Source organism: Coffea eugenioides, chromosome 4, assembly GCF_003713205.1.
Source record: "Coffea eugenioides isolate CCC68of chromosome 4, Ceug_1.0, whole genome shotgun sequence".
NCBI classification, from domain to species: domain Eukaryota; kingdom Viridiplantae; phylum Streptophyta; class Magnoliopsida; order Gentianales; family Rubiaceae; genus Coffea; species Coffea eugenioides.
Window position 1 is genome coordinate 9,993,492 of NC_040038.1, and position 16,160 is coordinate 10,009,651.

The following is a 16,160-nucleotide window of genomic DNA, read 5'->3' on the forward strand; positions in this document are numbered from 1 at the left end:
ATTATATGGAGTTAGAGTTTCATGCATATTATGTTTATATATTTTGGTCACTTCAACCGCATTAGTTTTTAAATAAGGGTAATTTTGACATTTTTATAGATTCCGTTATAAATGATCATTTCCATCAATTTGATACTTTAATCCAAATTATGAAGGGGTTATATATAGTTTTTAAAACTATAGGGGGTTATGTTCAAATTAGCTATACCACAGAGGGGTAAAGTGTAATTTGCCCCTTTTTAGTCACATTCGATTAGATATCTGCCCACTACATCAAGGCTGTCCTAGGTCCATGAGTTTGTTGACATTGGACGTTGTATAGTTTGGTTCACTAGTATTTATATTCGGTGCGGAAACCATACCACGTAGTTGCCTATTCTTTTTACAAATTGCCCCAGTTAGCAACTTAACAACTGCACCTCATCAATTTCGTCCCTCATGACAGCAAACGTAGAGAAATTATATATAAGAATTTGTTGAAGCAAAGCCAAAGAACTCGAGTATTGTAAGTATAACGATAGAGTAGTACTAGTATTTTGTTATATTCGTGATTTGTATCTTTTGCTTTTGCCTGTAGCTGTTGGACGGACAAATAATGGATACTGGAAAGAGCAAGTGGAAGAACAATTCAATGATCAAGAAATTGGTGGTTTCTTTATCATTTCAAAGCATTCAGGCAAAACCTTCAAGAATGGAGGGTGCTGCTATCATTTCTTTGTCGAAGAGTAAATCATGGCATTGTACTGGGGCAGCTGAAAAATCTCAACAAAATCATGATGATCAGTACAGAACAAGGTATAAAGTTGCTCCTAAAGGTTGTTTTTCAGTGTATGTTGGTCCTGAGAAACAAAGGTTTGTGATCAAGGCAGAATGTGCTAATCATCCATTGTTCAAGATGCTGCTTGACGATGCTGCATTGGAGTATGGGTATAGCAATGAAGGCCCTCTTTTGCTTCCATGTGATGTTGATCTTTTTTACAAAGTCTTAGCTGAGATGGATTGTGGCAAGGAGGCCACGGTTGATGATTCTGATTCATCAGCTGGTGGTGGATTTGCATGTGGCTCCTGCAGTCCTTTCACTCCGGCACGGCGTCATCGAAACGGCACCATCTCTGAAGTTTATAGTCCATATGGACTTCTCACTCCACCCCGGTTGCTGAAGATGAATCACTTCTGAATCGAACAAATGTATAGATTCTAATTATTGCTTTGTCTAAGAGTTTTTTTTTGTCGTCTAAGTTATTCTGCCATATAGATTTCTTCCTATGCCTCATTTCAGGCTATCCTAATAAGTATGGGATACTGAGATTTGATAAGATCAATGTGAATGGTTGAATACCAAGAAAATTGAGAACTCAACTACTGAAACGCCGCATCTGCGTGCATGCGTCTAAACTCAACTATTTTGAAGTAATTTCTTGAATTGCACGTTCTTAAAAAATAGACGTTCAAAGAAAAATATCTTTCTTTTTGTGTGAAATTGAGGTATAACAAATACTGCTGAGTTCATCATTTCATAAAACCTTTGGCTTTTTGGTTTCAAAAAGAAAGCAAGAAGCGGTTTGTGCATTTTTATTTTCTTTTACAACTTTATGAAAGAGGACTTGCATTATCAGAAAGTTTAAAGTAATTGCATTGTTATCTCACACTAAAGGCATATATAGATACTAGACATCATACACGTAACATCATAGATCATAGATACTCAACATCATGAGGACAGACTAAAGATAGTTGGGATTTTCCTGTCCTGTAGTCTGTATATTCCGATCTATCATGTATGAGTAGCGGTCAAACTCTTTTGTCAGTTTAGTGAAAAATTCTTTCCCACTAAAAAATCATTTGGTTCTCTGCATATCGTGTTTGATTAAGTAGATAAATGCACATCTCACACAATTAATACTTCATATTATACAATTAGCTTGATGCTGCATGATGTGATTTGACCAGTTAGAAAAGCAGATTTGATTAAATATGGTTGATATAATTTTGCTAAATCATGTGATGAACAGCCCTATACTCTGCCTGAGTTTTGTGTAACCCTTTGCTGGAAAGATCAATTGTATCCAGTTATTAACCTTTGATATAGTAGCCCAGCATTACTTAATTCCTAGTACGGAATAAAAATACTTAGTTTCAACTCAAGTTTTTTTTAAACATTTTGACCAATCCTTCAAAAAAATAAAAAAACATTTTGACCAATCGGCCGTTGATAAATGTTTTCAGGTGACTTAAATGGATATGATCTCTCATGCTAGGAATCACTTTCATATCAGTTAATGTAAGAGGAAGGAAATTCATGCTGCTTTTGCCAAAAGCATCCTGTCTAGCCATTATATAACATGGCCTTTTAAGTGCTGTAAGTATGGACGAAAGGGAAGCATAGCAAGTCCAGCGAGATCTGAGAAGTGAGGAAATATAAGTAGCCTATATATTGTCTCGCAAATGACTAAAGGATTCCATACCTGACAAAATTACTAAGCCATTTCACTCCTGTGTAAAATGGCAAGGACTTGTCTCAAAACCCAATTTAACTAGTAGGAATGTTAGCTAGTAGATCATGATGTCTGTGGTTCGATTCTCAGGACTTCCTTTCTCCCTTCTCTTTTTTGTAAGGTTTGGAGTCTCTTGCTGATTAAAAAAGGAAAGAAAAATGACAAGAACTTCCCATGCAATCTATTAGGAGTAACTTCGCTTTGCTAACTCACATACATTTTCTACACGTCTCAAAAATGGGATGATTTAGCAATTGCACATGAAACAAATTAGTCTGAATTTCGATAGGATGTTCCAATTATTACAGACATAGAACAGAAAAAGGGTAATTTTTAGTCAAAGATTTACTCTTAAATATTTTAATGAAATTCCCTTATTTGGTATGCTTATACTTAGAACGAGTTTTAAAATTATTTTTTCATTCTTTTGCCTTCTTATTGTTTCTAGTTTCTATTGTAACCAAATATCGAACTAGTAATTTTTTTTGACGAGTTAATTTTATATGCAATCTAATATTTTTGTTGATCTTTGTTTTCTATTTTTTGGTACTAAAATTAACAATAAATAAAAAAAAGGTCCAAAACCACTACTAAATTATGATAATTCCACTACTCGAAAAATTCATAAAGTCTAAATGAATTATTTTAACATTTTTTTTCTATCTTATAAATCTAAATCCATAATAAAGTACCATCAAAAGTATTCTATCACAGTGATAAAATTATTATTGTAGTTGTTTATCAAATAGTAGGTATGGACATGAAAATTTTGGCATATTTTCCTTATAATTATACTAGATAATCTTATAATTGTATAGAAAAATAAATTAAAACTCATTATGTAAGGGCATTTTTTGGTATTTATTTAAAAAATTAACCAAGTCAATATCATTTTAAAGTTTTGTTACTAAAACCATCAAATCAACAGAGGTAAGTGTAAATTTTTAAATCTCAGGGGAGCTCAGTGAAATTGTCAGAAACCTCAGGGGAGGTTTCTGAAATTATCCCATAATAAGTCTTCCAAGTATAATATTTTTATATGCAATTTACCAGTTGTACGACTTGTAAAACTTGTTGAGCAATAAAGAATGGTAATGGAAGAATGAAAGATTAGTTGAGATTGTTTCGGGATAATAAAGCTATCTAATGTGGGTAAATGAAAAAAAATTATAATGGTTTAAGGAGTTTTTTGCATTCTGAAAGGTGCTTTTAGATGTCATTACATGATAAAGAAGGTTTTAGTTTATTATTCGAGTTCTGGTTTTAGTAAATAACAACTATGATACTAATCATTAATTGTATAAAACAGGATATTACCTATGGTTGCACATGACATTGTAGTTCACTACAATGGGAAAAGAATCAGGATTCCTAATGTCGATCTTGATAAGCATTCTTGTATAGAATTGTTGAATGATGTTTGTAAGAAAACACTTCATGAATTACCTGAAAATCTTAATTATTTGCTGCATATGAGGTGTGGGACTCCAAGTGTTGCAACGATGAATGCCAATACTAACAAGGCAGTTACCGGAAAGGTTTAAACTGCATGAAAATGAGCTAGTAATCAACTTGTTTGTAGACCATATGGATGTAATTCCTTGTAATATGTTTGAATTGAACAACATAACAACTTTTGGTGGGTATTCAATAAACTTGAAGTGCATGACTTTGTTATTTATTATATTTAAGACTTGTTTTAGTTTATTTAGTTTATAGTGCTTTGTACATCTAGAATCTTTGATTTTGAAACATGGCAAATAAATTCCTACTAAATATTGCAGATGAATCTAAATCCACCATTTCGTGGTCTTGTGGTTCTACCATTATAATAACTACCAAGGCTCAACTTTTGGGGGTACATTTTTACAATTATATCCATATTTCAAATGGATTTGACAACTTGAATGAAATGAATATAACTAGTACACTTAGGTTGATCATTATCAGTATTTGGATACTGTTGCACTTCTAACTATTCTTATAAGACTTTACTATCTAGAATGCTGATTTGTTTAATGTTTTTTTCACGTTCCAAGGGGATTAACTTGGTGCCAATTTTTCTTTTATTATTGCCATTTTTCTTGCCCAAAATTCTAACTCATTTTCTTATAGGGGCAATAAGGGCGGACTTGGAATATAATTGTTTGACAAGACTGATTCATCACTTTTAAGATTACTTTTTCTCACATGGGCTTAATTTGTTATCAAATATGTCAATCAAGGAGAGGGCAGTGTAATTTTTCATATAAGAGGGTATTTATGTGCAATTATCAGAAACCTCAGGGGAGGTTTCTGAAATTATCCCTTAATTAAATGCTTATAGTCCTTTCAAATGACACTGATGTGGTTAAACTGGCATCAATAAAAACAATTTTAGCATTTTATTTACTTTTTTTAGAAAATAATGAGCTATACAAACTTCATTATCTGCCCTTCTTTCTCATATGTACTATAATAAGGTACATTCCTAGAAGAAGATTCGAAAATCCAGTAAAACGCATAAGGACTAATGTGTGGAAACTAAATTGTGATTCAAATTGCTATTACCCTCAAACTGACAAAATGAAACTATTCGAGGGTTTTTGTGTTTCACCCCTAAAGTTTTCATCAACATCGCTTTGCAGCCTTTGTGTTTGTGAACTGTGCCTTTTTTTTTTTTTTTTTGTTCTGGTCTAACACAACCTTACATTGAATTTTGTATTTTTTTATTTGTTTGGTACAAAGGAGATTTGGCATAGAGTGATAGTCGCATTCATTAATCCATGCCAATGATTACTTCTGTGAGATTGGGACGGGCATTAAAAACTTATAGCGACAATTGTCTCAATCAAAAATCATTACTAACCGTGTATTCTATTCCAAATTTTTGCAGACGTTGCTAGCTCTTCTCAATACTTGCTTTGGAAAGAACATGAGAAAATTTATTCATAGTTTTGAGCATTCATGTAGAGCTCATGTTGCGTTGAATTCTCACGGGTTAAAGGGATATACACAGTAGCGGAGTTAAAGGTCCATGATTAGGGGGTCAATAATCACTTGGATCAATAACATATAGTTTACGTTCCAATTCAATTATTGGTTTACAGAAGAAAATTATTATAATGCAGTTGTTGTTCTAAAATTTTGAATCCTTGTCCATTCAAGTGGTATTTATTACTTTTTCAAATACGATGGTGGAAAATTTTATATTTTTAGAAAGAGAGTAAAGGGAAAATTTTCCCATAATTTAATTAACGGTTAAAAAATTATGAAAATTTGAGGGGTTGGGGGGCAATTTGTCTGCCTCAGTAGCCTGGCTCTGCCCCTCCATATGCACAGTAATCTATGTGATCAATCAACGTTGATCAAACATTAGAAAGAAATATGAACAATAATTGCACTTGTTCAACTGTTGGTATTGGTACAAAATCAGGAACGATAATCTTACATAATCTTTTTTAGCCAGAAACATAGCTTGGAATACATTCCTGGATCAGGAAATGTAAGTGTTGTGGAAACAAATACAGAACATAAATAATGACAATAGGTAGAATAAAATGCAGGATGAAAGATTCAGTAACAAAAGGTTCTGAGCTTTAGATCTGCATAAGCTCTTCAAACGTTTTCATTGCAGCAGCTGGCAACCCCAGAAGCACATTGACGCTTTTCCTTTCTTTTCCATGAGACAGAAACAGGCTTACTTCCTTCTCTGGAAGGGCTACAGGCCCTGATAAAACAGGTTCTCCCCATCCAAAATCAGTAGTATGGAAAGATAGCCTAGACCAGGTTGTGATGAGAAGCGTTGCAGTCAAAGAAGGCCTTACTCTAGTTGCTTCGAAGTAGTCTATAGCAGATCTCATATAACTGTCTGTGACAATTTGGACTGATTCTTGGACTAGCTTCACTGCAAATGAAAGTGGATTCCCGACTAGCTCACCCGCGCTGCAAAGTGAATTTGTAAGCACAATTCCATTGCCAAAGTAGCCTTCTGGAATTGGGGGATCAAATCTTGATCTTCCATCAACTGCAAAGAGAAGTTTTGTCTTTTGATCAGGCTTCATCTTCAGGGCCTGGCTACGAGATCGCCATATGAATGCTGACAGGGCTTCAAATGTGGTGCATTTGGCCAGAGCTCCATCTTCCAAAGCTTTCCTTTTGAGCTTTTCGAGTTTTTCTGGGTCAAAACAGAATGACCTGTAGTGCATTTCCTCCTTGTAGAGTTCAGCAGTATTTGATGTGTCTTCAATTTCAGCGAATTCATGATGGGGAAATTCTATCTTGGGAGGATTTCGGGCTTTGAGTATGGTTCTGTCCATAAATGGAGGCACTTTTAAAGGCAGTCCTCTGGCAACTTCACCCCAGGAGTTGACAAATTCCATTGCACCAATCCCATCAAACATGCAGTGGTTCATGCACAGCCCAAGAACAAATCCTCCACACTTGAACTTAGTCACCTGTAGAGCAAAATCAGTTATCACTCAAAGACCTTAAATTTCCAGGGTAAAGGAACAATAAACAGCAGGGCAAGCCACATACCGTAAGATTGCACTATTGCAATAATTTCTGTTATGAAAGCTCTACTGAACTTTCAAGGATAAAATGTAAATTCAGATGTTCCACTTCTTTTCTTGATCATGTAATATACATGTGACATTGCAAAAGCCTAATTCCTGAATCAAAATCTTTTCCCTTTTTTTTATTCGCGGCCTTTTTCTTTAACCACAGAGATTTGCTTATATTTTACTCAAAAAGTTATTCAAAGATGTAAGTTTGCTGGAGCTAATACTCGAAATAGAAGTTAAAGACATGTTGTAACCTGAGCAGCCAAAGGAGGAATCTCCAGTACGTTTTTCACGCCTGGAACATCATAAACCAGCTTTCCGAGAGTAACAGGATCAGGCTTTGTGTTGTCGCCGATGTCTTCAATGGTGCAATCTGCTTCAGCCTCAACAAAGACAGCCCCTTCTCCGGTACAATCCACTATCAGCTTTCCCTCAGGACTAATAGTTAAACGCCCTGCAAGAGGGTGGTACTGAACAAGAACCTTTGATAAAGCATCCTTGATCATCCCTACAGCTTCCTCATTGCCCTTTTCCCCTGATTTAAAGCAGTAAATTGTACGAACAATCACCGCAATGTTCTGATCAAGATTTGAGAGGAAGTACAGGCCCTTCTGTGTTTCTTCAGCTGGAGGGATCAAAGTTGGTTGTCCCTGCTTGACGGTGAGCTCAAATGTGTTGCTCTTACCATTCTCCATTGCTAAAATTGTTCAAATGACACAATCCTGAGTCAAAACACCATGTTAGTGAAATTCAAAGAGATGAAATTTGTGTGTTTAGAGTGTTTCATTCATGCAAATTGCATCAGTGGAGATAAAATCTCATGACTTGTTCATAACTAGTAAAGACAGTCGAGAAAAAAAACATGTTCAGATATTTTACCTTCAATAAGCACACACTAGTAAAGAGAGCTTTTCTATCTGTTGGCCGTGCTAAACTGAGAATATCATATTTCGGGGAAAGGGATTCAAGGAATATATAGGAAGACAATTGCTTGCAAAATTTGAAGATTGTTAAGTTTTGGTTAACAAAGATGGTCCAATGAAAATGACTAGTACTTTATGATTGGCAAATTTAATTGCTAAGATTCTTCTTGTACACTTCTAGAGAAAGAAGATATAAGACTAATATATATCTTTTGGGGTTTCTTTGTGTTTGGGGGGGGGGGGGGGGGGTGTCAACATTGCCTATTAATTCTTATGTACGTAATCCCATTGTACTTTTGATTTTAGTAAATTTTGTTTTGGTCATTTGGTGAGGACAAATTCTATATACTCATATTGGTATGGTTAGGCTACTAGCCATGGAACAAAATTTTAGTAACAGTCAAGAGAACACGGCGTAGTAGAGAAGATCCTGTGGGGTTGGTTGGTAGGGTTGGCGTCCAAATTTGATTGCTTGATGCATCTAAAATTTGATGCAGCAAAATGCCACGCTACCGCAGATGATCACTTTATTCCTAGTTACTTCACTTATAATATAGCATAACAACAAGAAAAGAAGATTATGATCAAATCTCCACAGCATCATGGTTTTGTAATTAAGTTGGCACTTTTTTTGCCTAGATTGATGGCAATTCACCCCTACATTACTCAAGAATCAAAGAGTGTTTTGGGTTTCTTGAGGGTTATGCTCTGTTGAAACAGCCAAGGAGAACATGTCACAGCATCAAGGCATTAGCTAATGTTGTGATTTTTATTGTTTTCCCTTTTCCTTATTTTCTCCTAAAATCTCTTCCTCTCCATTATAAGTCCTTTTCTTTTTTCTTCTTTCATCTCACTCTCTTCTTCATTTTTCTCAGTACATTTCATGCTAAGTTACATATATCTTCTGGTATCTTTTTTTAATTTTCATGTATGACCTAAATTAGAGGAATTATTTTCTTATGTATGTGTTGAAAAGAGGAAAAGAAGACCACACTTCTGCATGGGTTTACCTCTAACTTTCTGTTAGGATGATTAGTTAGTTAATGGGGCTTACCAAATGTGTAAGCACAGCCCTTTTTGATCTTTTAATCTCTGATAAGTTGACAATTAGATTGAGCAAGTTGCTGCATGAGAATTCTGAAAAAGATAGATTATGTAAGAACAATAATAATTGATTTGAAAGCCATGGCTGAAAGTAAAAAAAACCCATATATATCATGTGCGTTGATATTGTAGCCTAACAAACCCAAAGAAAAACTTTTAAATCTTAGACTAGAACAGAATAGCAAACTTAAGAACTTAATGTATGAGTTTGGTTTAGTTGGTGCACACCCTACCCTCATCCAGAACAACAGCACTTACCTAACTTAATCACAAGTTTTTGCTCATTATTGCAAAAAAAAATTATTTTTTGTGCAATTATCATTGCAAATTTGTTCCTCCCACATATGGTAACGTTGAGGGACAAAAAATTTACTTTCAGATTTTTGTTTATTGCTTGAGATTAGGGGGAAATAAAAGACTTTTTGCTCACTTACATTAGCTTAGTAGCACTGCCAAAAAATAATTCCTAATTATGCCAAAGCTATGTTTTGAGTAATAATCACGAAATTAGTCAATATCTAAGCAATATTTCAGGGCAAAAATCCAGTGCTATTGGATTGGCTTTCTTCTTCTCTTCTTCGTCTTCTTCCTCTTCCTCTTCATCTTCCCTTTTTTTTTCCCTATTGATAGCTATAATTGGGAGAAATAGTCCCAAATTGTGATCTCAGATTCTGACGCATATTCTCACTTCTGAATTCAACATTTCGGCTTTATCTCAGACTATATTATGCAGACAAGACAATTTTGCTTCTTCCCTTGCTTTCCTGTTGATAGCTATGATTGTGAGAAATAGTCCCAAATGGTGATATCAGATTCTGACGCATATTCTCACTTCTGAATTCAACATTTCGACCTTATCTGAGACTATATTATGCAGACAAGACAATTTTGAGATTGCAATAAAGTTGTCATTCGATTAGTGTTTGGATTGGATTTTTCTACCAAAATTTTTTTATGTTTTCCACGAACACGTTTCTTAATCACCTTTTGATCTCATATATATCAAATCGTTACAGTATATTTTTCTAGAAAAGCTGCAGAAAATATCAATCCAAAACCATGCAAAGCTTCCAACGTTTTTAAGATAAACTTAAACCATACATGCTGTGCAAGGAATCAAGGACAGCAGCACCAGTGGAAACATCAGGTCAAGGATATACATATGATCAGATCACACCGACTATGACGTTAAAATGCAGCCAAAACCCACCAGAGACAGAAATCCCTTTTATTCTCTTATCAAGAAGAACTAATTAAGAACAAAACTGTCATAGTTATAAGATAACAAGTGAGACAGAAGATCTATGCATCTGATAGATATGATACTCATCAATTTGGAATTAACAGACATTGATGAAATGATTTTTAACGCCAACCACCTATGATAGATAGTAAAATCCCACTTATGAGAGATGGATTTCATCACATGGATTTGATATTCTTTTCCTTTAACTACGAGTAGTCTGCGTTTATTTAATGGAATCATGAGCGTTCCTGTGCAATTGCTAGATTAATATATACAATTATCTATAGAGGAAATTTTTAGGAACACAAAAGGTGTCATTTCAGCTCGTGCTTTAGATATTGTTTACATTTGATTTTACAACCCTTTTTTTTCTCTTTTACATTACAGCAAGGTTATTTAATTTTTTTTTTTTTTTTTGGTTTTATCAAGCGATAGCACGGTTATTTTACCTACTCGAAGGATTTAGGTATTTGCTTGACACAATCATATCCGAAAATTTACTGTACTTTTTTTTTAATTGTGGAGGAATGTAGTTTATTCTATTTTTACAATGATTCCACTAAGTAAACTAGAAATAGGATAGCAACTTGACAACGACGCTATTTCCAAAGCAAGCAAGAAGAATGCTTCCAGGAGCAAGCATCTTGTTAATAACTGAAAAACCAAAATTACTACTACAAGCAAAAGTAAAAAGAGTTGCACACATTACAGGCTTAATGGCTTGCAGCGCATCAATATCAAAATGAAAACTCAAGACATTGAAGATAAGTAAAAGACCGTCCTTTCAAATCCACCCTTCTCACTGTAAAATGTCTCATCTATGTGTCAAAGAACAGTATAAAAATTACAAATCTAAGTTCACTGAACCCACTTCTGGAAAATTTCCTAGGTGTTTTACAGAGTTTAACATCAAATAAATACAACTACATCAATTTCATGCTCAAGCTATAAGCTAAAGATAGGAAGGGGATTAGAATGTAAAAAATCCCTAATGGTGAGATTTCATCCAAAGTACAGACACACAGTTAAATGTTATATGATACAGGTGACCTATTCCGCCTTCATCTGTAAGAAGTTTGACAGAAGGAAATGATACCGCAGTTGCAGTTGTGCTGCACACCCCCATCTGATAAGAGTCCCTTGTACAACGCTTCTCATCATCATACTCAACAACTAATTCAAACTGATACATTCCTCATCCACGGCATATGCTTGGATTTTAAATTTAAGCATCATTGTCATCATCCTCATCTTTCTCATGATTACTCCCAGCCTCAGCTTCCTCATCATCTTCCTCATCTTCCTCGTCGGTCATGTTATTTATAACCTCAGTAATTATAGCCTTAACTTCAGACTTTCGGTGCATTAGATCCACTCCAAAGTGGGTTCCTGAAGGCAATAAAGTCAACCAACTTAGCAACCACAAGTGTAACTTAAAGAGTCCGAATCATATGATTCCATTAAAAACATACCAAGTTGCCTGAGAATATCAGATAAGGTTGCCTGCAATTAAGTAAGTACAAAGATTAATAATAGACTCCACGCTGTCAGAAATAATTATGCTCCATAGAGAACAACAGAGACCACTTACAGTGTTAAAATCCACTTCCTTCAAAATGGCAACTACTACTTTATGCATTTCCTCATTGCTGGGTTCTGCCTTAGCCTTCTTGTCACTCTTTGATTTCCCTGTAAGTCTCAAAGCAAGTTATAACATGTTCACAGCATACCAATGGACGTGACGTTCTTTCGGAAAAGTGAACAATCATGCAGCAAATATTTGCAACAAATATGCCCAGATGCAATTACGCCACACAATGCATGCATCTTGGAACTTTCAAAAAATTGAGTGAATTTTACAACCAATCTCATATAAGGTCATTACTCTTATGAACTAACATCAATAACATACTAACCACTAGTCAAGCATAAACGCTAGTAGTCCAAAATCAAGGACAGAATCCTCAAACATTCCGAAGCCATACAGTGCAATGCATGGATGCAGTAAAATGATAATGATGAATGGCAATAAAACTCTGAACTATGCTATCAGTATTTGAATAAGATTTTGGATCAAACTATATTAAACAATAAACAACACACCTTGATCTTTTCCTGAACCCTTTGCCGAAGAGTTGCTTGACTGCTTAATACTTGAAGCTTTTTCTTTCCCAGAAGCATCACGTACTTTCTCGCTCTCCTTTTCAACCTTCTGTTTCTTAGAAGATGAAACTTTGGACTTCTCCTTTGAGTCAGATTCAGTAGCAACTTTCTTAGATCCTGAACTGACTGTTTTTTTGGCACTTTTACCAGAGGTTTTGGGAGATTTGGCTGGGCTCTCTTTCTTCACTGCCTTAGACTTCTCCCTGCTATTATCACCAGATTCCTTCTTCACACTCTTCTTAGAAGCACTTTTCTCACTTGGCTTCTGCTTGGGTTCCTCGTGATCTTCTTCAACATCTTCATCTGACTTGCTCTGCTCATTATCACTTTCTGCTTTGACAACTGCATCACTATCCTCATCCCCCAAAGATTCTTGTTTGCTGTCAGAATGCTCAAACGCATCATCTTCTTCATCCTCAGTTGAGGAACGCTTGCGCTTTTCCCCAACTTCAGAATCCTGTTTTTGTTTCTGAAATTGAGTAGAAATAACATTACCAGTATTGGCAACAAACAAAAAAAGCCAAAGAAATCGGAACAAAACCATGACCTGCCAAATGATCTATGTATTTGATAACATACTACATGCTTTCAAGATACTAAAAACTAGTAGCACTTTGATCTCAAAAAACTAAATTTGATAACCTTTCTCATGATAAAAAAAAAAAACATTTTCTGTGCAGCACAGCAGGACTTACAGAAATATTATACAGGAAACTGGCATCTTAGCTTGACAACAAAGAAACTTCAGTATCATGAAGCAGATAATAAATATTACTTAATGGACCCTGAAGGGCCACTTCCTTTTACCTGGCTTATCTAATCAGAAATTAATGGAATCACAAGGCTGTTTCCAAAAGAAAACAGCTGGATTCAGCTATGAGTTACTTGAAAGATGAAAGCAAAGGAAACTATACACACCAGACCATAACAGTCAAATCAGACATCTCTCAGTAATCCCAGAGACAAATGTTACAATCAATCTCTAAACCCAAACAAAGAAAATAAAAAAGTTGAAAATTAACTCTGTTACAACCTAGGCCTGGACAGCATAACAAGATCATCCATGATCCAGGAAAGAATGAAGTTGCTCACAAAAACTTCATCCTAACATACGTAAACAGACAACTCAAGATAAACTCCAGAAACCCCTCTTGCTAAACAACAGCAAAAATTCCAATTATACCACTATCCAAACCCATCAAAAGTAGGACCATACTCGCTGGAGAACACTACACGAAATCCATTTTTGTGGAAGGGACATCCCATTAATGCCCCAAGCAAGCAGTTCCAGTAACTAATGACAAAACCCTTTGCTCTAACTGAAACTCTACCATTCTCCAGTAAGAGTCTTCAATCTTGCAGGGCATTTATTTTAGTTGGTAAAAGAGATGGAGAAAAGAACAGTTATTGCTTATATCATCTACATGCCAAAAAGAGATTCATCCACAAGCTATGTAAATTATCATGGGTTCCTTTTACCAAAGAAAAAGCTTTCTGATAACATGACAAACCAAAGAAACATTTAGGCATCCTCCATTGGCAAGTACAAAGACAACAATCTACTTAAATGACCCAGAATGTCCACTGATTACTGGAAATACATTGAATTGGCATTGTAAATACAATACCACCCATTCAACAGGTTCATCTACGTGAAAAATCTATATGTACCAGATCTTTTCCCGTACACTGTTCTGGCAATCATATAAATGACACTAACCTTTGCTGACTTTCCTGTAGCTGCATCCGAAGGGCCTGAAGTTTTACTTGTTGATGCTTTCACCTTCCGTCTCTTACCCTTCTGAGATAAACAAACAACTTTAAGAACAAGAATGACCTATTAACTCTGCAGGAAAAGACAGCCAAATATTCAACCTAGAGAGAGAGAGAGATGTTTGAGTAACTCACCTGTTCCTGGTCAGCAAGCAAAACCTCTGTGGTAGCATGTGGGGATTCCAAGAACTCCAATAACTTTGCTGAAAGATCTTCCTACGGAAGTGTACAAGATTGATTAAAAATAAATGGATGCTTCAACAAATAACATAACCATCAGGGAAGTAAGCAGCAACTTGCCTTCTTTGCAACAGCTTTGTTCAACCGAATATTGAGGATATCACAAAAGACAAACAATCTGTCCTTAACACATTTGTCAAGCTTCTCCTTGACTTTTGCCCTTTGCTTTTCCTCCTGAAGACGTCAAACAAGGAAGATTATATAATGTCAGCATAATGATCAGTAAATCACAACCCATTCATCTAGGCGTACACATAAACTTGCTACATCAGATTACCCACTTAAAATATACCCAAGTTCACAAATTATTCATGACTATGGCTTTGAAAAAACAGAAGCAAAAACCATACAAACAACTTGATCTTTTAGCTTATGGTGGAAAGCAAATGAACAGAATAAAGTAGAATACTTGTCCTTAAAAAATTTTCTCCCAGTTACCCCAGTTTCAAATGACAAGGACCTTCCCAGTTTTAGATCCATCTTCAGATTCCCACGTGTCCACAAGGTCAATGGCTCATACAGGCTTATTAATTATCATGCAGCAGCAGGGTAGTTGATTTGTCAACCCAATAGATCCAAATACAACCAATTGGCATAACATGCTCAAGGCAGTTGGATGATTTACAGCCAAGAACCACTGATTTCATGAATAAAACACCACATGTGAACACTTAACAGCCATCAGAAACTGCACAACCCACAGCAAGAGAGATACAAATCCAACCATTTCGCATAAAAAGCTTTACCAAAAAGACCAATAATAACAAGAAATAAAGGACCAAGAGTTCCACGTGATTTTTACCTCATTTTCTGTCCAGACAAAGCCTGAAAACATGCCTATGTTTTTCTTCAAAGTCTGTGCCTGCATCACAAGACAAAAATACTTTACAAGGACAAAATACTTCTCATTCCCAAATGAGCTTACAAAAAGAAAGTGACAAGTACATAAGGCACCATACGCATACCATTTGGCAGCCATTTCTAGTTTAACTACAAAATAGCTAATTGAATAATGCAATCCTAAAAAAAAAACAATGAATATTTTGGGTTAAAAAAAAAAGAAACTCACCCTTCCTTTCTTGCCAAAGAGAATGTAGTGAAGCATCTGTAGAGTGTCATCAGCTTTTCTTTTTGATAGCTTATATGCCACTGAAACAATTCACAAGATCAATCTTAAAAGGTGAAACCTTTTCCAAGGAAGTATAACATATAGACAATAACACAACAGCCACAAGCGAAAGAAATTCTACTATGCTAGGGACAAAAGGATCTAAGAAAACTAAATAATCCAATTTAGCATTTCTCAACAGCAATAACAAACACTAAACTAAGGCATTGAGGAATTCTAAGAAGTTAAAAATGAATGTGCCTACAAGATACCAGGAAAAGAAGCCTTTGACCACTTATCCTTCCAATCTGCTAAAACTATTCTCAAATATCAACAGACAGAACCATATCAGGCATACGATTTACAAATCTAATTTTACTCAATAAGATAACAAAGTCAAAACCTTTAATTGTAACTTACAAAACTCCAAATCAATTTGTCACCAAGTTTCCAAATTATACCTCCTATGCTGTGGTAAACACGATGTAGCTACAATAGGTTTCCCTTCTTTCAACATAGCCAGAATATGGGCATTTCAAAGATTTCTGACCAAACTCATGAGAA

At 35.2% G+C, this 16,160-nt stretch overlaps 3 protein-coding genes across 3 annotated transcripts in view; 1 reads left to right on the forward strand and 2 right to left on the reverse strand.

Moving 5' to 3' along the window:
• The first annotated feature begins 595 nt into the window (after positions 1-595).
• On the forward strand, positions 596-1,177 carry LOC113768982 (auxin-responsive protein SAUR72-like). The gene has a single exon (XM_027313476.1). It carries the CDS (start codon positions 596-598, stop codon positions 1,175-1,177), a length of 582 nt encoding a protein of 193 aa, XP_027169277.1.
• A 4,722-nt stretch (positions 1,178-5,899) lies between these two features.
• On the reverse strand, positions 5,900-7,738 carry LOC113768810 (omega-hydroxypalmitate O-feruloyl transferase-like). The gene is made up of 2 exons (XM_027313306.1): positions 7,294-7,738; positions 5,900-6,931 (listed from the first exon to the last, which is right to left on the reverse strand). Exons 1-2 carry the CDS (start codon positions 7,732-7,734, stop codon positions 6,074-6,076), a joined length of 1,299 nt encoding a protein of 432 aa, XP_027169107.1. The 5' UTR covers positions 7,735-7,738; the 3' UTR covers positions 5,900-6,073.
• Positions 7,739-11,070: 3,332 nt separating this feature from the next.
• LOC113768983 (nucleolin 1-like) overlaps positions 11,071-16,160 on the reverse strand; it is a 7,159-nt gene continuing 2,069 nt past the window's right edge. Inside the window, exons 2-10 of the mRNA XM_027313477.1 lie at positions 15,558-15,637; positions 15,291-15,350; positions 14,549-14,662; positions 14,384-14,464; positions 14,196-14,276; positions 12,416-12,944; positions 11,904-12,001; positions 11,785-11,815; positions 11,071-11,701 (exon numbers count right to left, since the gene is read on the reverse strand). Coding sequence (XP_027169278.1) covers positions 11,538-11,701; positions 11,785-11,815; positions 11,904-12,001; positions 12,416-12,944; positions 14,196-14,276; positions 14,384-14,464; positions 14,549-14,662; positions 15,291-15,350; positions 15,558-15,637 — 1,238 coding nt within the window. The 3' untranslated portion in view covers positions 11,071-11,537. The remainder of the gene's footprint in view (positions 11,702-11,784; positions 11,816-11,903; positions 12,002-12,415; positions 12,945-14,195; positions 14,277-14,383; positions 14,465-14,548; positions 14,663-15,290; positions 15,351-15,557; positions 15,638-16,160) is intronic.